Source organism: Beta vulgaris, chromosome 2, assembly GCF_026745355.1.
Source record: "Beta vulgaris subsp. vulgaris cultivar EL10 chromosome 2, EL10.2, whole genome shotgun sequence".
In the NCBI taxonomy this organism is placed as follows: domain Eukaryota; kingdom Viridiplantae; phylum Streptophyta; class Magnoliopsida; order Caryophyllales; family Amaranthaceae; genus Beta; species Beta vulgaris.
Genome location: NC_079203.1, coordinates 176,141 through 197,674, shown reverse-complemented (window position 1 = coordinate 197,674; position 21,534 = coordinate 176,141). Strand labels below are relative to the sequence as shown.

At 35.5% G+C, this 21,534-nt stretch overlaps 2 protein-coding genes across 4 annotated transcripts; one reads left to right on the top strand and one right to left on the bottom strand.

Annotated features, from left to right (window-relative positions):
- The first annotated feature begins 332 nt into the window (after positions 1-332).
- On the top strand, positions 333-9,026 carry LOC104906030 (polyadenylate-binding protein-interacting protein 7). Its single transcript, XM_010694723.4, has 6 exons — positions 333-540; positions 1,653-2,511; positions 4,933-5,383; positions 5,466-5,536; positions 8,012-8,136; positions 8,321-9,026. The coding sequence occupies exons 2-6, from the start codon at positions 1,747-1,749 to the stop codon at positions 8,622-8,624; spliced, it is 1,716 nt and encodes a 571-aa protein (XP_010693025.1). The 5' UTR covers positions 333-540; positions 1,653-1,746; the 3' UTR covers positions 8,625-9,026.
- Positions 9,027-9,884: 858 nt separating this feature from the next.
- LOC104906031 (uncharacterized) lies at positions 9,885-19,813 on the bottom strand. Of its 3 annotated transcripts, none has more exons than XM_010694724.4 (10): positions 19,428-19,813; positions 19,231-19,322; positions 19,045-19,135; positions 18,513-18,772; positions 17,224-17,355; positions 16,982-17,104; positions 15,679-15,810; positions 12,906-13,129; positions 10,741-10,894; positions 9,885-10,323 (listed from the first exon to the last, which is right to left on the bottom strand). In XM_010694724.4, exons 1-10 carry the CDS (start codon positions 19,528-19,530, stop codon positions 10,105-10,107), a joined length of 1,530 nt encoding a protein of 509 aa, XP_010693026.2. In that variant the 5' UTR covers positions 19,531-19,813; the 3' UTR covers positions 9,885-10,104. The 3 variants fall into 3 exon arrangements, with proteins under 3 accessions (XP_010693026.2, XP_010693028.2, XP_057248376.1); XM_010694726.4 differs by having other exon boundaries at positions 12,906-13,126; positions 19,428-19,811; XM_057392393.1 differs by lacking the exon at positions 19,045-19,135 and having other exon boundaries at positions 19,284-19,322.
- Positions 19,814-21,534: the final 1,721 nt, after the last annotated feature.

Genomic DNA, 21,534 nt, shown 5'->3' with positions numbered 1-21,534 from the left:
TTCTTAATATAGCGAAATGTACATCTTTAGTAATTATGGAATTGGATTTTAACAATTTTATGAAATCACTTTGAAACATTGAAATCCAAATTGAATGAAATGTTAAACTGTTCCTGAATTTGATAGTCAACCTTCATCAATAGAACAATTAAATTGAGTTTCACTCAAAAATATGATAATAAAATTGGTAAAATGAATTTTACACAAAAAAAAAAAAAAAAAACAAGTGGCAGATTTTTAGAGGCTTAGAAAATAGGTGTCTCATATCAATAGTATTGGTTGGGTGGAGTCTTGATTATCCAAACCCACCTCAAAGACTATCCCTTTTTTTCCCCTCAAAAAAAAAAAAAAAAAAAAAAAAACTATCCCTTTTAGTTTGATGAATATCGCTTAGTGTTTGTCAAGACTATCAAAGACTTCCTCTCCCTGCAAGAGCAAGACTATGCTCCATACTCGCCGATAAACTTTATTAAACTTGTTTTGTTTCTTCAATCTTACGGAATTCTCAAGCTTCAATTCATCTTCAAAGCTCGTTTCCAGGTTTTTGTTTTCTTCTTGGATGAATCTACTTGTTTTGACGATCTTTTGTTCTTATGATTTTTCATTTCTTGCGATTTTTAAGATCTACTTCATGTGATTATTCACGCCATTGATTTTTATTGTTTGTTTCATGAATTCAACTTCTTTTTTTGTTTATTACATGTTTTTAGGGATAATTTATATGTTATAAACTTATGATTCGAATTTCTGGTATTACTTTTTTAATTCATGTCTGTTTCATTGAATCTAATGATATTAATATGCGAATTGGTTATTTATTCTTCTTTGTTTCATCAAATCAATTTTTGAAGTTTTGTGACTGGAATTCTGGAATGTGTTAATTTGTTAATAGTACTATTTTACTACTAGTTGCAGTTGCAGACACACAATTGAATTTGTATTAATAAATATAGAGTAGTACTGTAAGTATTAGCATGTGAAGACCTTTTTACTTTTTGGTGATTAGCACTTAAACAGCTAATTGATCAAGTAGTTAACTTTTATCGGTTTTTGTTGTCAGATTTCTTGAGATCTCCTATGTCGCCTCCTCCTATACATATAGATACATAATAACCAAGTACATAGGAAGTTGCACATATTTTACCTTTTTTGCTTTCTCTCTACTCTCTTCCAACAACCATCTACCTTGTTCATTTTCCGAGCTCAATTTTGTTTTCATATATTTTCATCATCAATCTAATTTCGTAATTCTTTGAGCTTTTACCATATTGCCTTCTCTTTTCTTCTTGTTTCCGCCATTACTCTACTTTGCCGCCCCTTGTTTTTCGATTTATTTTCCTCGCTCAGGTACTCAGGTATGCTCAAATATTACCCTTCACATGTCCTGTACCAACCACTCAGATCTATTTTTCTATTATTGCGCTTCTCCATTTTCTTTCATTTTTTCCTCGTAACTTTATATTTTTGAATGTGACTGAATCTGGTACTTATATGTTGATGCTCAAGAATTTGGCCAGCCAATGGATATCTGCTACCTTTAGTAATTATGTATTATCCTCTCTCACTTGTACCAAATCATCTTAAATTGTTTACTTGATTTATCACTGCTTTTGGATATCAATAAGTGTATATTGATCAAACTCCTTACACAGGTTTTCGGTAGTCCTTGAGAAGGATTTCCTCTTCTTCTTTTTTTGGTTTTCGGCATCTGTATGTCTACTAGATTTTTCTCCATTTTGATAAAGAATGAGTTTTTCCAAGCAAGGGTCTCCAACCAACCTGAGTACGTCCACCAGGGGAACCAGTCTCAATCCTAATGCTTCTGAATTTGTTCCCTCTTCCCTTAGAGTTACGAGCATTGTAGATGCGGCTACAAAATTCCCTGCTTCTGGATCCTCTGGGAAACAGGTGCTAGATCGATCCGAGTCCTCTATTTCAACCAATTCTGATGAAGAGGCTCGTCAGTATTGGCAACAGCAACTCCCTGATGACATCACTCCAGACTTTAGGGTCACGGGAGAGGATGAACCTCATGGAATTGGTAATCTTTCGCTTACTGGCTTGTCATTGCATGGTAGCAGTGAAACAAATAGGTTCTCTGCTGCTTTGGGTACTGGCTACAAGATGAATGAAGCGGTTGAGTTAACTGCTCATCATACGAATGGTGGTGCTTTTAGTGATAAGATGGGATATCCCATTTCTATGTATGGAGATGATCTATCATCAACAAGCTATCTTCATAGGACAAGTAAGCCCTGGGAAATGCAACTTCTTAGTGCTGACCATCACTTAGGTAATGGCAGGGATGGAAACTTTTTTGACGAAAATACAAGACGAGGCAATCCCAATGATGCGGCTGTTGAAAGTGCCATCATAGAGAATAACGACATGAATCCTGTAGACTTCCTGGCTCTACAGTTTCCAGGTTTTGCTGCTGAAAGCCTGGCCGAGGTATATTTTGCCAATGGCTGTGACCTGAATTTAACTGTTGAGATGCTAACTCAGCTTGAGGTATGGTTGTTTCTTCACCTCAAAGGACACATTTCATTTATGTTATTGTTGCTTAGTCTCTTTCTGAAGCATTTACTAAGTTCAGTAAACAGGGTTTGTTTTAGCCTTAATGTAGTTACTAGAGTTATTAACTTATTACTTCTATATTGTAGTGCCTTGTCAAATGAAACGGGCATATTCCAGGATAAGACGTGTTATAAAATTATGGGATTACCTTTATATTTGTGACCTTTTCTGCACCTGGGTCTAATATAGACAGTTTTGTTCTGCTTGGTGAAAGTTGAAATACTGATGGGCATAAATTGTTTATCCGATATAGAAAGAATTCTAGTTTCATAAATGAGCCCGTGAGACATTCCTTGCATATGAAATTGCTAGGTTGGCAACTATATGATTCTACTATGATGTACTGGCTGGGCAGATAATGTGCTGTGTCCATTTGACACATGACTAGGTATGGACATGTAATATGGGATGTATTTACAAAAAAAAAAGCCAAGACCCACCTATATTATCTGCTGCTTTAGCAAAAGGAAACAAGTTACATTCTCTTCCCCTCTTCATTTAAAATCACAAATCAAGAACCTGAAACGTTAAGCCTCTACTGGCTGCAAAAATAACTTACAAAGGGTTAATTAGGCTCATCAACAAAAAAAACTATTAGGAAATGCTGGATATTTTTATTTAACTAATAAATGGGTAAGCGAGAGAATAAAAAAAGAAGAAACTGCTATGAGGGAAACTTTGTTATATCAGATCACTTCTTCTGGTGAAAATCTGCTATATGAGTTATATATTCAAGGTATTTTCTTATGAAAAGAACATTATTGGATACTTCTTAGTTCTTACATGATAGTTTGGTTTATCTTTGGCGTAAGAATACTCCATTTTTAGCTCTAGATTCATACTCCAATTAGACGCCCATATTTGAGTCGGAGTATTATAGCATTTCCAATCACATTGATTAATTAGTGATAAATTGGCTTATAATGTAAATGATACACTGGTGATTCTTAGAGAAATGGGTCGTGCACAAGATTGTATTGAAAAGAAGAGCTTGGAGCCTTGGACAAATATGGTAATGGAGATCTTAGAGAAACTGTATGGATGTATCAAAATTGTTTGGTTTTTGTTGGTCCTTCTTTTAATTAGAAAAATTGATGTGTTGTATTGTGTAAACACCATAAGTCCATAATTGTAGTAGATCTATGTCGAATATTGAACATCATGTTCAATTATATCCCACTTAGGTAATTTCTTTCCTCTTATTTTTGAAAATGACAAGCTTGTTGTCTCTGGAGCATGTGACATTGTTTCTATCAAGCATTAGCGGATACAGGGGAACAGTTGTAGCCTTATTATTTTGGGAAAAATGTATAAAGTATGAACTTGCAAAACTTATGCAGCAATTGATATTTGCTGCAGCGGTAAGAAAGGAACTTGAAAATTTATGCAACATAATTAGAGGCTAGGGACTAAAACAATTGATGATCGTTAGTCATTATGGGCCTATGGTGAATTCTGAAGAAATTAAAAGGTATATGGTGAATTTTGAAATATTGAAGGTTATATTGTAAAAAATAAAATTATTCTGTCGTGGTATATGGTGGAAAATCCCTTTTTTAATGAACTGATTGATTTACCCTTAATGAGAGTTGGGAATGAGGTTCTCGTTCTAATGAGATTCGTCCCCTGTGTGATTTTCTTTTATTAGAGGATCACTCTTTTTAGGGTGAATATATCAAATTAATGAGAAAATAGTTCTTTAAGATATCTACATATCAAAAAAGTGAAAGAACTTCTTGATAACTAGTAAGTGCGAGAACTTATTGGTATATCTACCAAAATTTCGGGAACATAGTGATTAGTGAACAAAATAAGAGTGTAGAGGGGTTCACGGCCTCCCCTCTTGCCGTAAAAAAACCTTAATTCGTAGATGAGGTTTGGAAATTATCTCACAGAGAAAGTGATAATATCTGTGATTTGCTGCAGTGTCGTCTTTTCAATATAGTCAAGCCTTCGTCAATACTGACGGAGACTCTTGCCCACTTCCCCATGACAGGGTCACTTGATAACAAAGTAGCTGTTTGTCATTGACCTTGTAATTTTCATCCGGAATGCAATATAAATATTCCACAGTTCCATTTATCAATAAGTAAGAAGCAGAATAATAAGAAGCATATGCAATTAATTCATAATATCCTTGAGCCAATTAAGTAATTTTGTGCCTGATTGGAAACGGAGCATAGTGGGTCTTATGACCATGGAATCTAGTAGCCTTCTTTTATACAAGTTAGGACGTCCAAGTTCAACAATGCTTCCATTCTTCTGTTCCATGTATGGCTTTTGCTCTCCTGTTGTTTGTATTTTTTAGTGATTGATCCTTATCATTCACGACAGACTTTTTAACTATCATTGTAGCTTCAAGTTGATGGAGCTTTTAATCAAAATATGAATTCGAAGACTGTATCATCCCCAAACCTGACATCAATGGACTTTCCTGCACTCCCTGTTCCAGACCATAAGACCAACCTGCGGAAATACACTGGAGATGAATTCCAGCAAAGTGCTAATTGTTATGGTTCCTCCGAAAAGGACAATATGCTTTTGTTTAGATCCAGTTCTTCCTTAAGTGCTAAAGGTGTGACTGACTTTGCTTCAGCTGTTCGTAAGTTATCGCCTCAGGATTCTTCCTTGTGGAAGTATGACAGAAGTGGTTCAGCTGATGTTGCCGTTGGTTCCAGTAGAAGTTCCCATGCTCTGTCAGGCTCTTACAACACTGGTGCTGGAAGAAGCGCCTATAGTGACAGGATGCAGGGTCGTGGCTCTGCTCGAGCTGCTCCTACTTGGCTTGAGACTGGAGATGCAGTTGGTAGTTTCCTTTACTGTCTTTAATATTTTGGGACTGGTACACACTGTAAATGTCTATGGTTTAACACTTGCCGAGTTTTCAGCCAACTTATATTCTGAAGTCCGAGGAGAAGCCCGTGATCATGCACGCCTACGAAATGTGTGTTTCGAACAGGTAAGTGGATGAGCTGGCATATTTCCTTTTCCCTTTTCTTCTTGTTTTATGGAGGCCTTAGTTATCTCCGGACTTTGGCATATTCAGGAGCTTTCACAAATTATTTTGAATTTAGCTGGAAATTTGTTGCTTTGCAATTATAGGGCTGAGTTTATGGACAGTTGAGCCCCCTACCTTGCCTTATTTGTTAGGTTAGAGCTTCATTAGGCATTGAGGTTAGGCAGTGGAAAATGGAGGCGGTTGTACTGTATGTGAATGTGTGCTCTGTGTTTTATGTGGCAATTTGCTAGTGCTAGAGTATGTAAATTATTAGCGCGTTTTTGTGGAATGGGCTGTCTTGAGATTGAGTAATATATAACATGTGTTTATTGTGGTATGTTTCACAATATATATTATTAGTATGTATTTTTAGATTAGGAATATAATGCGTCTGAACTGTAAGGAAAATCGTCGCATATAGAAATTAGGGATATGTAGGAATTGAGAAGATTGATACTCCCTCCGTTTCATTTTGATCTACACACTTACACTTTTCACGCATGCCAATGTAAAACTTTGAGGACATATATCTTTACTTTTGTATTTGTAAAAATTATAAAAAGTACATATTAATAAAATACATACTAATACGAATCTAACAAGATCCCACAAGACTATGTTTTTATTCACGTATAAATCACAAACGAGGGTCAAAGTGCAATTTGTAAATAGTGTAAAATGTCAAAGTGTGTAGATTAATATGAAACAGAGGGAGTATAAGATATTGACTGTCATCTTTCTTCAAAGATAAAAGTGAACATGTAATGGTGTTTTATGAGCGATGGAAAAAGCCAAAAAGGTCACAGACAAATATTCTAAGTTTCATCTAAATCCTTTACAATTCAACTTTGTTCTTGCTACTCTATGCTAAGTGTACTTTGAGAGCATATTACCTCTGTTTTAAAATAATAGGCCTCTCTTGACTACTGTGGTCAAAAGTGGCCAACTTTAATCATTAATTGTTTATAATATGTTAAGAGTTCTATTGTGAAAATGCTATTTATAAAGATATTTTCATTATATTATTTAATAGTTTTAGATGATGTATAGAGAAAGTCATGGTCAAAGTCGACAATTTTCGATCTCAGGAGTCATATTTGGCCTATTAATTTGAGATTGAGAGGGTTTTAATGTGACTCTAAAATTGTTCAAAGCAGTTTCTCAAAAGAATTTATTCTTCCATTTCAAGACTTCCATTGAATATCTTTTCATCTTGTTATTAATTACTCTTATGTATATCCGAATCAAATAATTATATGAGAAAATAGTAGAGCTGTTCTTGTACAGCAAGCACATACGCTCTCCTTTTCTTAATACTTGTACTATATTCCATTTTTGGGCTGTTTAGAAACACTTTTGCCTTTTTTGGGGGGGCAAGTTTAGTCTCTTACTTTGGGGAACACTTCATTGCTCTTACTTTTTATATATACTTCTACCATTTCTCTCTTACTTGAATCACATGGGTTCAAGATAATTATATGCCTTAAATTTCAACCCTTAAACTCTATGCCATTTAGAAATGGTAGACATATTAAAGAACGGAGGTAATAAAAAAAGCAATTAGCTTAAACAAAAGCAAGTGATTTGTCAGCAGACAAATTATGTATCTTATATGTTCTCTTCTTGTCAAGGATTTACATTCCTACCAAGTTGGTAAGTTCTCTTTTGTGACGATGCTGTATAGTTGGTGTTGTAGTTGGAGTGTCCCTTATCTTTTCTTGATAGTGTGGATAGATTGATACATGATCGCTTATTGGCTCTTTTGGAGTAGACGGGTGATACCCCTTTGTGTGTTTTAATTGATGCAACTATACATTTCTCATCTCATATCCAAATTAATGAACTATTATGATGTACAATCTGTTTGACAAAAAGGTTCAAGCTTGCTCTTTTTTCTTATTTTTGTTGAATACTTGCCCAAATGAGTTACTTTATGTAAATGATGGAATATTGTCTTTCAAATTTAATTTCTTGGTATGCAAAATGGGTTATTTTAATCATACAGTGATACTTAATTGTTGGATGTGTGTCTTGTGATATTGAGGTTGCGGGAATATTTAAAGAACAGAGTATGTTTTGGAAATCCTAAGCCCCACCTGAAAAAAGGAGGGAAAAAGGAAAAGGAAAAAAAAAATCAGTGGGAGGAAAAGAAACTGCTTGCTTTCTTATTGTCTCTTATACGTCCTTAAGTGTGTCCCCTTGCAGCATTGTTATAACTGGCTCTTCTTGGGAGAGGATAAGAAGGATGAAGCATTGTGATATCATTTTGAGGTTGCTTGATGCTAGCATGTGTCCTATCAAGTGCACGGTTGTGCTTGGATGTTATCAGCCTTTCCATGTTTGAGTCATTGTTGATGTTTTTTGCTACTATTCCGAACGTTAACGTTAGTGTTTCATAAATCTTTATTGATTGAGATGTTTGTATTAATCATTCAGGCTCGTCAGGCTTACCTAATGGGCAACAAGGCATTAGCCAAGGAATTGAGTGTGAAAGGACAGCTGTACAACCTGCAGATGAAGGCAGCTCATAACAAAGCTCAGGAATCTATATATCGTCAGAGGTTTGTTGTCATGATGGATTCTTCATAGTGAGCTGCTGAATGGATTAATTGCTTTTGCTTTGGGTGCTAGGTCATTTGTGCTTGTTGGTTCTGTTTGTGCTTGTTGGTTCTGTTTGTGCTGTGGTTGTATTTTTCTCATTCAATCTTTCATGTAATTTCTGATCTCAACGAGGGTATTCTGCAGAAATCCGACTAGTCCAGATCAGCAGGTTGGTGGGAGATGCCAGGAAAAGATGATAGACCTGCATGGACTCCATGTGAGTGAAGCTATTCATATGCTGAAGCAGGAGATGAATGTGTTGAAGAATGCAGCTAGGTTGGGTGAGCAGAGGTTACATGTTTATATTTGTGTTGGGACAGGACACCATACCAGAGGTTCTCGCACTCCTGCAAGACTTCCGGTTGCTGTCCAGCGCTACCTGCTTGAAGAAGAGGGTCTAGAGTACAGTGAACCGCAGCCAGGGCTGCTTCGTGTTGTGCTATACTGAATTTAGGGTAAGAACTTGTGTATGATTAGGATTTTTTTGTTGATGACACAGAAGAAGTCCATCCATCACTCTTTTAAATCATCATTTTTGTGCATCTTTGTACATGGGAAGAAAAAGATTTAGTGCATATTCAGGAGAAAATGAAAGGAAAGAAAAGGGGAGAAACCAAAAGAGGAAACGAAAATGTTGATAGGTAAAGAGAGGAGAGAATGGAGGCAGTCATGTATCATTTTGGTTAGTAGCAGCAACACATTTTGGATGGTATTGCCCGTCAGCCAATCTTTATCTTAGATTGATTGTATCTTAATTGGTTACATTTGGCAAACCCCTCTCCCCATTAGGTTTCACATGTATCCAATATAACTCAATTCATATTAGCAATTCAAAATTCTTATAGTATAATGCCCAATCCTTGTCTTCATGTAGTTTGTCTCTGGACATGACATCCAGAAGCCGAGGCCGACTCCACCATTGTACCGTGTCATCATTCATTTGAACTGCATGGTGAAATTAGTTGGCATCTCATATTACAAATTGATAGCTTAGAACATTGTAGGGTTAACTTAATTTTTAGATTGATAGTTTAGAATATTGTAAGGTATCTTAACTCATCTTCAAACACAGCTGACAGCACTAAGAGATGGAAGGACATTACGTCCCCTTCAGCAACACACTTTGGTGCTATTTAGTTGGATTGAAACAATTCCAATTGGAAAATAATTTTCTATGGAATTAATTGATTTTCCTTTTTCTTTATTCGGCTTCTCACACGAAAAACTAGAGAGATTAAGAAAAAAATGGAAATTAAGGGAAGAGGATGGAGGGGAGAAGAGAAAGGTTCAAGGCCATGTAAACAGTTTATCATTAACTAAGCATTGTAGGGTCTAAAAAAGTCCAAAATTAGCCTTAAAAATATCGTTATTGGAAGACTACAATGAACGCTTTTGATTTTCGAGGCTCGAGCACCCTGCCACTTGGGCTGCATCTTGGAGGAGTAGGGGGTTATTTCAAAGCTGCACTGTCTAAAAACGGGCATATGATCACTATCAAAGCTATTTCGAGGTTCAACTATAAATTTGCAAAATTACACGTAGGAGACATTTCAAGGCAATAAAAAAAGTTTCAATCAATTATCCCAAGGTATGCTAATATGCAAAGGTCTTGTATGCAAAAAGTTGCAAGGTCCGGAAAAGTCCACAAATATCCCCAAAGGAACCAAATTTTAAGTACACCACGACACTTTCGGAACAAAGATCAATCTACAAGCACGGACTGTCATGTTTAAGATTTGATTATCTTGAGTGCAGTATCATGATCAGATTAAGTTACAATATTTCGTCGATTGTTCCATCAAGAGAAACTATCCAACAAATTTTCAACTTCAAATCATACAGAAACAAGCTTTTATTCTTCAGTTCAGAACATCCCGCTCACTTTCAAATTCAAAGTAACGACAAAATCTAGCTTACACATGTCTGTCTCATTCTCTTAAAAGCAACTCATAGACATTGCTATTGTTATCTCCGCTTATGCGCTTCAACATTTCAAAACTTTTCCGGCTTCCCAGGAATTCTATGCGCTTGTACACTACATAGCCGATTTGTTCGGTTCTCTCGCTGCAATAAATTGATCGAAGCTTTTCAGCATGCCTTGAGTCAGTGTGAATTGCAAACTCTATTTCACGTTCCGACATATTCTCCTGCAGAAAATGCCACGAGTCCCCAGTCAAGAGGTTATGTTTGTTCAGTAGACGAAAAAACCTGAGGTCTCAACTCAATATTACTAGGTAAAAGAGTAATGATCCCTCCCTACCCCTAGCTCCCCTCTGCGGAGAGGATACAAGATAAGCCAAAGGATTTTGACCTAAAGCATCAATAAGAGAGGAGAGCTGCTTGGCAAGCAGAAAGCAGTATTAAACACACCATGGGAAATGAACCATATGTTCAAATGATCAAGCTAGAGATGTTAACTGTCGAGCAGCATTAAACACACCATCATATATTAGATAAGCCAAAGGATTTTGATCTACACCCTCTTCCAGAAAGGATAACTGTCAAGCATCTTTCTTTTTTTTTGTCACAACTAAAGCTACTGATAAGGAAGCAACACTATATACCTGGTAGAAGGCATGTATAAACTCCAGCACCTGCAGACAAGTAAATCCAGGATCACTAAAATATGTTCGTGAGGAAGGGCCCAACTCAGAAAATCGATCAACAGGATACAGTATGGTGAGGAAGTGATTTTTAAACACCAACTGATTTTTCTCACTGCAAAATAGTACGAAGATATGAGAGAGTAGTTAAAGTTGAGTAAAACATAAATTTCTAGCCATAAGTAAAACATAAACTCCAGCACCATCTTTTAAAAGATAACTAAATACACTTGATGCCGAAGCAGCTGAAGAAGGTGAAAAAAAATAATAATAGAATTGTTACTTTACTGTATCCCTTAATAGCTAGTATTTAAAGCTCACATACAGCTTGCTTAAATACATATCCAGAATACCTGTAACTACTCCAACTCCAACAAAACTTTTAAACATTTTGCAGTCGAATAAGGAACTTTCTTGAACTCTTTGAGACGGAAAATGTGTGCAAGCACATGAACTATCTGTGTGCTGTGGGTGGGTGATTGATGTGTGTTCAGTGTGTGTGTGTGTGTAGTGTACGTTATCTATAACTAGTGCCAGGCACAGGCAAAAAAAAATTATGGAGTAATTTATTCTGAAAGGAGCAAATGTGTGCTTTTTTATTAAAAATAATCAAATACACGAATCAAAATGACTATTTTGTTAAGAAACTCAGATTAGATGTAGCCAGAACATCAATTGTGTATTGGTTTCAAGAGAGCTATAATTAGCAGATATAAGTTCACCTATAAGTTAAAAGATGTTTTCTCATCCAAACAAAATGTATACTGAAATTTATTCCCACAATTTTGGGACCAAACTCAAGATTTTTTTTTTTTATATGTTCTCTGAAAGAATCCATATCATATTTTATATTAGCTCTTGTTAGAAATATGAGAAAATTTAAATGAAAAATGTACATCCCATATGGTCTGGATTTATTACAAATTTCCTTTCTTCCTCCCAATATCAAGGGGTAAAAGAGACTACATATTTCAAGTACTCATTTTCCATTATATATATGGCTTGATCTTTGTATGAACTATGAAGTATATAGTTTCATTATAATGTTGTTCCATATTTTCACATATTATTGTCATAAACTCATAATGTATAAGATGGACTCTGATACTTTATACATTTAAATGTTGGAATGTTTGCATATTTAAAAGAACAAATAAGTCATCAAACAAACAAAGACTCATAATTATCTATGTGCGCGGCTCTGCGTACAAACAAAGACACACCGAACATCAGTGCACATGTATAACCCACTACTTCAATGCCTCTAAACAAGGCTCTGGTCTAGGACAAGGTCGTCAACTATCAATATTTACCCTAATGCTTCCCCGCCTAGGGAAAAGTAGGGACTTATCAAAGCTATACAGCCTTAGCCCTTGGCCTTACCCAATATAGACCAAATATTCTCTTTTGGCCTTGACTGTACTACTAAGAGGCTATTTCCTTCCGACCCAAAATTCGAATTAAAATACCAAGCCTAGTACTCTATAGGAAATAAGAAGACGACAATTCAGTGAGATGTTGAAAAGGTCCAACATAATCCAAAGAGAAGAAGTTTCCATTATAGAACCTTACAACTTTGTCAAGTACTAATGGAGATTTGTAACAGATTGCTGCCATTAAGCCCTGAGTTTTTGGCAATTGACCTACTATTTCACTAAAAAAAACATATTAGAGCCGGGACACATTTAATCAGACATTTGGTTTAGTCGAATTCTGCCTTCATACTTTTAAGAACTTCCTACAATCTGTTTAAAACTATTTTCAAAAGATCTTCCTACTTTTACTTTATTCCCCATTTGGTAGAGGTTTGTTCCCTTTCCACACTACCTTAACCACTTGTTGGACCCACATAATTTTGCAGAGTCTCCCAAGTCACAACTACATTTGCTCTCCTATTTAAGTAAACAAAAAGGCTCACTCACATTCTCTCTCCTCCTTGCTTTGGGATCCATTGCTACTATAAATAGGAATATCTTTACAAGAATGGAGTATAAGCTTATCACCAAACCAACTAGAACACCTCTATGTTTTCACTTGGAAAATCAAAATATATGTTTGCAAGTATCCAGGTACAGGTAATGCTGATATCATTTCAAAATCAGACCAATAAGGTAAGTTAAGAGAACCTTTCTGTGAGCCGTCGTAATGAGTTTGAGAATGCAGCTTCAGGTTCAATACAATCTCCTCCAACTCCAACAGAGAGCCCATGTTTATGAATCTCAAAGTCATTCTTGGACATAAGAGAGTCTGCATAGACAGCAGCGCTGGAAGTTGGCTCAGATACAGACCAGCAGATATTGTCTAGAAGGCTGCTCGGGTTGATTGGACGCAGGGGTGCTTGACATGACTGCTACCAAAACAAATGTCAAAAAATTGATACGTTAACAGCATCAAAAATTGTGGAAGAGACATAAAAACTGTATTCCAAGGATACCTCAAAAACAAAAATGCACCAGTGCACCATATCTACATAAAATTTCTGAGTGTCAAACAGGCCTCCTAAATCATGCCCCCAGAAAGTAAAAGATACAAGAAAAGGAACTTCTAGTTGTAACCTACCTTTTAGATAGAGATTTTCTTAAGAAACCACTATTACTATAGTTCACAGAATATCCACCCTTCATACAACTTTTCCTTGCCATAAACCACCAACCTGTTAAGTGGGAATGAACAAGGCATTAAGCCTAGAAGAGAATAATTATTTCAGGTTCAGAACTGAAATCTACAGAAAGAGGCCAAACACATCACTAAAGACAGCTATTATGCTAATTGGAAATATTATGATGAGATGATAACCGAGAAAATATTATCAAAAAGAAAAGAAAAGAAAAGAAAAGAGAAGAAAAAGGAGATAACAAACCAGGAGGACAAATCATGATCAATAAGACTCAGCTATAAACAAAACCCTCTGCATATACGAGATTGGGAAACTTATAAATCCATATCATGCAAGTCCACAAGAAAGCTAAATGAGTTACTATATCCCAATCCACGTTGCATGGTAATAGGTTTCCTGAGAAGTGGGACGTTACCTACATCCTTATTTAAAAAATGCACCACAAACCATAAAAGCCACACCACAACTTTTCCTTGGTCACTGGGCATCTCCAATAGTTTTAATAATGTAAAGATAAAAACCAGTGACTCCCAAACCAAAGCAAACTACTCCTCCAAAGATACCCACCCACAAGACAATAAAGAAAGGTATGTGAGCCACAAAAGCTCACCGATATTTTGCCTTTCCAAATACAGTATTCACGTGGAGAGTGGTAGTGTGGCTGTCGCAGCCTTATGCCCAGGTCACAATAAGCTCGATAACCTTTACAATGTGGTCGTGGAGCAGATGTGCCCTATATAGTATATATGATACCATGAAATGGACACTAAAACAGCTACCATACACATATACTCCTCAACTCATTACCTTAGGACGGTCTCCAAATGAAAAAAAAAAAAAACCCCAAGAATTGTTGACATGAAAAACAGGAAGAAGACACATGAAGTTAGAAAGTTCAGGAAAATGACAAAGGGGATTATATGCGGAAAAAACCTACATCCCTCTATCTGCACGTTAACAAAGCCTGATAAATTGACCATCTAAGTCTCAGCTTGCTGTAAAGGAGTTACAAATTTGGACTTAACAGTTAACATTAGTGGATCTGCACTTATCGACCTACCCAAAAATAAAACTTCACTAGAATGAGGTTAGAAGAAATCTCTCAAGTAATAAATGCTCTACCTTGCTAATCAAAACTGATTTTTACATTCTATAAACGAGAGCGGTGCCAATGAGGGAAGAGGGTGGGGGAGGCCTGGCCACCCCAAGGCCCATAAATCATAAAGTTCCCTCCCCCAGCAAACAATACAAAAATGAAGCCTGCAACTATATGATAGTACATTGTGCTTGTCAAGTTGTCGCAGTGGTCAAGCGGCAGTTAATGCTTCCCCATGCAGCTAGAGGAGATTTCCGGTTTAAAGCCTCTTACTTCCTTTTTTGTTCTGATAGTATTCCCTGCTGCTTTGTGCTTTTTTTTGAATTTCATATCTTTCTCTTATCTCGCTTCTTTGTTTTTTTAATTGCATTTGATTCTTATCTCTTTTGAATTGTTTTTCCTTTTATCCAACTAAATTAATTAATTTAGAAAAAATTTATAATATGCAGTCAATTTTTTTAATGACTTTTAATTATTCGTTCTATATTTTTATTGTTCTGTACACTTGTTTTTGTACGGTCTCAAATAATATCTTTGTAGCATTGAACTAATTATTTATATTAACAATTGATAATTTTTGTGACATTGAGGTAAACATAGATACACGAGTACTTAGTATTGGCGCCCCTCCTATTAATAGCCTAGCTTCACCCTAAAGCACCCTTTTGTAATGAGACCCGCAAAACAGAAGAGGAATAGAATTAGCAATTTTAGAGTACTTGGTTAACAAAGACAATACATGCAAATTGGAGAGAATGGATCAATAGAATGGGATTGAAAATTATTTTGTTTACAGTTTATTATGTCATTGTTCTGAAGAAAGTGTTTTATGTCTGCATGTCTCGTATTCTTGTGGGCTGAACCAACTGTAATCAATTTTGAAGAAGCCTCAAAAGCATTAATTTTTTTGCATTTGGGAAAGTGAGACAAAGCTTTACTCCTGTGCTTTATGATGGAAAATTTTAGGTAGGAAAACAGCAGTACATCACCATTATTTTTGAGCTCCTATACTACATCATGTGACTTTAAGGTCTTCATTGGAATAAGAATAATAGGCTAAACCTATTTCAAACCACCCCATCTACCTGCCTCCTGAAGCCAACTTATGCACACTATAATAAGTACAGAACAGGAATGAGCACGCATGACAAACACCATAAATACATTAAGTTTGGAGTTTACACACCTGCAGACGTCGGACACGACGATTTCTAATACCACATTTTGCAAGGTTTGCAGCCTGCAGCCTTTCTTTTTGGTTTACTTTACTTCTATTACATACAGGAACGTGCTCATGGCAGTTTTCCTCCCAAGCTTCCTACAAAAAAAAAATTAAAAGTCAATATATTGTCATATATAACAAGCAGGGAAAAGGTCTACAGATGACTGAAGGATTAGCTGCCATATGTCACATCCATTTACTAGCAACAGTTTAATCACATATATTATATTGCCTTTTTTCTAGCGACTTGAAAAAGACACAGCACAAGAACCAATGCTCGGCCATAATTCATGGTAACACAAGTTGGGTCAACACTCGACAGGGCATGTTAAGTTGATGTACTCTGGTCTCAGAGTATGCAGTGGAAGAACTACAACTCAGAAAACCAAGCAAGGATGTTCGCTTCCCTATCATAGTAATAGTTTGCCAGAATTTTGGTCCTTAATTCCGTTAAATGGCACAAAGAAAATATTTTGGAAGTAGTAATTCATCCATGCCTTAGCCCTGAGGGCTTAATTTTTTAGGAAAAATTGACGTTGGGGGACTAACGATGGCCGGATATTTTTAAAAGGTCCCAACTATCTCTTATCCAGTTGAAATCCTAATTTTCGGTGATTAACTTAGACCTTGTGGAAAAATGACCCTTACTTGCCATTATACTTAGGTTAGTGATTAATTAGGTAGTTTGATTTAGGGGTTTTTGTTTAACGACGCGAAAAACCCTATTATCACTCGTCCACATCCTAATTTTGGATACTTATTAACTGAAGTTAAAACGTAAAACTTCTAATACATACCCTACACAGCTCATGTATCCAAGTCCAAGCATCATTTTTAGTTCCATCTGCATCCCTCTAGATATGTATAATGTCTAGATATGTACCAATCTTGACTACTAGTGTCATACATGGTATAACTAGACATTAGAAAACATCATTTTATGAAATTTTTGCAATATTGGGTCCAAAATGAAGTGTAAATAATCGATACCCATGTCGAGATAGTCAAAATATCACATATCACACAAGGTGAAAGGAACTAGTTCAATTACATAGTCCACGAGTCCTCCAACTACACTTACAGCCAATCCTGACTCCAACTACCCCACTAACAACGAAATAAAGCAGAGATTATTCCCTTAAGGCTTATTGTTAGAACGCAGCATCTATCAAATGCTACTGACGATATGATCCTCACCTCACGTGGTTTTAAAAAATCAATAGGTCAGATCATTTTCTGACAAAATTTCTATTAGCTTATAACATACCTGTCCTGAAGTTACATGTTGAAGGTTTTCAAGCATCACTCCCACATGTCTAGCCAGATCAGCAGAAAATCGAACAAATCGCTGCATCGATCGCTCTTTAAATGTCTTCAGAACCCATATGGGCTGTAACATGTGAAACATACATCGTTTCAGCAATAATATATAGATCTGGATTTCAAGAAATGCAAAAGGCAGAGCCTATGGAAGGCAAATATAAATAAATTTACAACATCAGCACATACACTAACAATGTTGTCACTATGTCCAAGATATCTTTGAGTGGATGACCCCTCACAAACAACATAGCTTGCACCGCAACCAACAAACCATTGGTCGACAAGCACGGCACCTTCTCGAGCAGCCACATCAACCACCTAGAACATAACAGCAAACATTCATCATCAGCAGCAAAAAGGCAAAATCCCCGATCCCCTGCTGGATGGATGAGAGGTGTCTATATAGGGCTTTAGGACAGGGAAGTAAGGTACAAACAAAAATATAAACGACTCGATTTCCTTGGTACCCCCAATAATGTCACTTCGGTAATCGATATATGAAAAATATTGAGGGTTTAGTGTTCAAGATAAGTAAAAGGTAAACGTGAAAAAGACTAAGTATGCATGATTCAATATCAATGACTCTAAGAAGCACATTAATGTGTAAGCGTATCAAATCAGCCAACTCCAAAGGGATGCCAAGATTGGCTTCAACCACATGCATCCATTTTGGGTCCAGGGCTGCTTGTGGAAAATGGTTTTGAAAGAGCATATTCCATTTCTTTCGAGTTCGGTCCTGAATCAGCAAAAAACCTTTTATTTTAGTATTAACGAGGTCCGTTTGCCGAAAGCTGCATTTCAATTTTGAGCTTTGTATACTGATGAGAGGATGTTTATATGTTGGATGTAGTTGCAACTTGGAAGCTATTTGTGTGTGTCTGGCTAGATTCCATTGGACGTCTTTGGATCCTAGGACTAATTTTCCCAATTAGAGGAGGATCACATTAAGAAGGCTAAACCTTTAGAGATTCCTATTTACAATTACTACATATCTACTCAACATGCTTTATATGTTTGGTTTCGTTTGTTCTTGTCGTGTTCTTGTATAAGTCTAATTGAGTTTATGTAAACTGTTTAAGATTCTTTAAACTTGTGTTATAGCTATGTTCTAAAATTGTCCCTATTTGAGCTTTTAAAATTATTTTTAAATAGAAAAAAGAGGTATTTTGGCCATTATGCTGCCCAGAAAAGAAGTTGTTCAATAATTTGGACTTTTGGATTGGATATAAACTTTCATGCCCAAATCCAGATTGGTTTTGGTGGAAATTTGGATAAGATTTATATACAAATTTAAGAAACTGAGTTAATTTCGGATTGGGTTGGATTTGAGCCAAATCCAATACCAAAGACCGAACTAGAATCCCTAAATCACTGGTTAATGACCCTATTGACACTCAACTGTTGATCAAATAAATAGTTGTGCTCCTTACATATTAACTATATTTGCACATTACCAAAGAAAAGGTTGAAGATACCTTACTGTGCAATTCGGCGGAAACATCAAAGTCAATGTATATAGATTGGCCAAATAATTGAGATTCTTTATTTACTTCAAACTTCCCTCCTGAATGACATTGCTTTTGTCCTCCACACTCTTCGGATTGATTTTCTTTATGCTTCAAACCTATCTGGATACAACTTTCATCAGCTGCAGGTGGATTGAGGAGCCTATCTTCCATTTGAACGCTGACTGGTGCAACACTCCAAACTGTATATGGTAATTCACTTAACTTCACTGAAACAAGTGCAAACAACTGTGTCTCAGTCATGCATCAACACTTTAAATTGGTTAAATCAGTAAATATAGATACAAAAGTGGGTATAATAAGTGTTGTGCAGTACACAGCAAGGTTCCTACTTCCTACAGTTGAGTGATGACGCAAAAGAACGCAAAGCATATTAATATATCATAGGTAACACAGTGACAAAGCTCTATGAAGTGGATTGTTAGAAAGCAAGAGGACATGAAAAAACAAGAAATGTAGGTGAGAAGCGAAAAGATGTTACCATTTTTGTTGACAGAATCAATAAACCATCCAAGAGTAACTACAAAAAGGCGATAGTTGAAGGCATGGTCTAATTTGTGTCCCTGAAGACTGTGAAGGGAGTGTCAAGGGAGCACAAATAAAGATTTGGAGATAGCATTATATGATATATGTTATGGTTGAATCAAAAAAGGAGATAAAAGGATATCTGAACCAGCAAGTGAGTGCATTTAGGATGCAGATTAGGACTATATGTACCACCTAATCTCTGAGTAGCTTCCATAACTTGCGTCCTTGCTTCTGGCAAATGGCAATCAAACACATAATTGATAATTTAGTATGAAACCCTAACAGAAATAATTTCAATAAATTAGAAAGAGAAGGTAATTCACCAGGTAAAGGTACCTTTTGAAAGTCCGGAGACGCAAATGCATAGGCCGGAAAAGGGCGCGGAGGCGGAGGTGGAGGCGGAGGAATCTCTTGCTCTTGGAAGTGGAGCCAATGCCATAACAATTAACAATAGGATATCAGTTCAATCTACCTTCTCTATCATCACATTCACTGCTAGTCTGCTACTACACATTACATTTTATCCACTTTCACTTTCAGAACGACTTCTTCCCAAGCGATGCATAACAATCATCATCGCTCGTCAAACGTAACTTCAAATTCAAACCCTGCAAACTTCAAACTTCAAACTTCAAGCTTCAAACTTCAAACTTCAAACTCCTAACTTCTTCTCTCCGCAATACCCCAGTGTTCACTTTCAAATTAGATAACTTCCCGCACAAATCACAATAAATTTCGGCCCGTTTGGTAAGAGGTTATAAATGGTGGGAATGGTAATGTATTATAGTGTAAATTTGTACTAGAAATCCAATGTCATTACCAATGGTAATGTTACTTAATCACAAGATATCCATTTTCTTCCTAAAATCTCATTCATATCCATTACCACTTGGGAAGGTGGTATTAGGTGGTAATGAAAATTTATAAAGGAAAATCCATGTTTTGTGATAAAGTTTCATTCCCATGGTTATGGACATGTGAAAATTTTTACAAATTTACACTAAATTTCATTACCATTACCACTATTTATAACCACTAACCAAACGGGTTAAAACCCATTACTAAAACTCTTAAAAGGAAAAGAGGGTGATTTTAATCAAACAACTTTTTGATCAACTACAAATATATAACTTGGGTATAACTTTTTAGATTCAAGGGTTCACCGTTTCCGGAGATGAGAAATTTTTTGTTAAGCAAATATCCAATTAACTTTTTATGTTACATAAATGTATCATCAAGTTTTTTGTGTAGCTGGTGACACGATTAATATTCATATTTTATGATTGTATGCATAAAAGACAAACTAACTATGTTGAGATATGTAGTAACTCTTGAAATATAAGTAATTCCAAAACATATAAATAACTTTTATTATATTGATCAATAACGTTTAAGATAGGTGATCCCAACAAATACATAAGTAACCTAACAATGATCAATAACTTGTGTAGTAGTAAGTAACTCCTCAAACATTCATTAGCAACTTTATAGTATAGAAGTAATAAATAACTTTATATATGGACCGATCACACCGTTAACTATATATATGGTCAGCCACATATAAACTTAGGCTCAATTTTTAATTAGTGGAGTATTGAATTGATCCAACTAGTATTTCAACTTGTGCAATTCATTGAATGTGTTATGTAAAGCTTAATTAGTGTAGTAAGAAATTAATATAGAATTCCATAAATTTGTGTAATTTTTTCAAAGTTTTATTTCTCTTTATATTAAAAGATAAGCAATAAAGTGAAAGTAAGGGAACTTAAAAACTTTTTGAATATCCATTATTGATTATCAATATAGGAAAACAACATGATAATTTTTTCTTCTTGTTGATAGAAGTGGAAACAAAAAGTTCAAATAAAGGTCAGTTAGGAAAAATTTATTTGTCGTTTGGAGTAACTAGTTTTGGGTTTAAATTGCAAGTTAAATTCTAGCTATATTCATATTGTTGATAAACGGTAAACATAATTGTTGAAGTTGTTGCCAAATACTAGTAGTACACCAAAGAAAAAGATGAATAGAGCCACTCAGTCACTAAACTATAACTTGGGCTTGTGACATAAATGTCAATGCTAAACAATACATCAATTTTATGTTATTTAATATACTTTTTTGAAAGACAAATTTAATTAATTAAAAACCAAACGATATATATATATATATATACAATAAATATTAAAGAAAAACAATATATAATCAAATAAGATTAAATCAAATCCATCTTCGAATAAATTATAATAAATAAGATCAAATAATCAATCCTTTCATATCTACTGAATGAAACTGTTATTATTGGGGAAGTCTATTCATTTTAACATTTGAAGCCCAATTACTTTTTTTTTTGAGTGGTTTTGAAGCAACAACTAGTAACTTGAAGTGTCAAAGATTTTGTGATTATTTCCCATAAAAAGACCTATACTATCTCTTTTTGACCAAA

What these genes read in the sequence shown, in the direction of transcription:
- LOC104906030 (XM_010694723.4), top strand. Translation starts at nt 1,747, where the DNA reads ATGAGTTTTTCCAAGCAAGGGTCTCCAACCAACCTGAGTACGTCCACC. An exon ending in AGATGCTAACTCAGCTTGAG is followed by an intron (nt 2,512 to 4,932) that starts GTATGGTTGTTT and finishes CTATCATTGTAG; the next exon opens with CTTCAAGTTGATGGAGCTTT. An exon ending in GAATCTATATATCGTCAGAG is followed by an intron (nt 8,137 to 8,320) that starts GTTTGTTGTCAT and finishes GGTATTCTGCAG; the next exon opens with AAATCCGACTAGTCCAGATC.
- LOC104906031 (XM_010694724.4), bottom strand. Translation starts at nt 19,530, where the DNA reads ATGGCATTGGCTCCACTTCCAAGAGCAAGAGATTCCTCCGCCTCCACC. An exon ending in CGTCTCCGGACTTTCAAAAG is followed by an intron (nt 19,323 to 19,427) that starts GTACCTTTACCT and finishes GCCATTTGCCAG; the next exon opens with AAGCAAGGACGCAAGTTATG. An exon ending in GCACTCACTTGCTGGTTCAG is followed by an intron (nt 19,136 to 19,230) that starts ATATCCTTTTAT and finishes CACTCCCTTCAC; the next exon opens with AGTCTTCAGGGACACAAATT.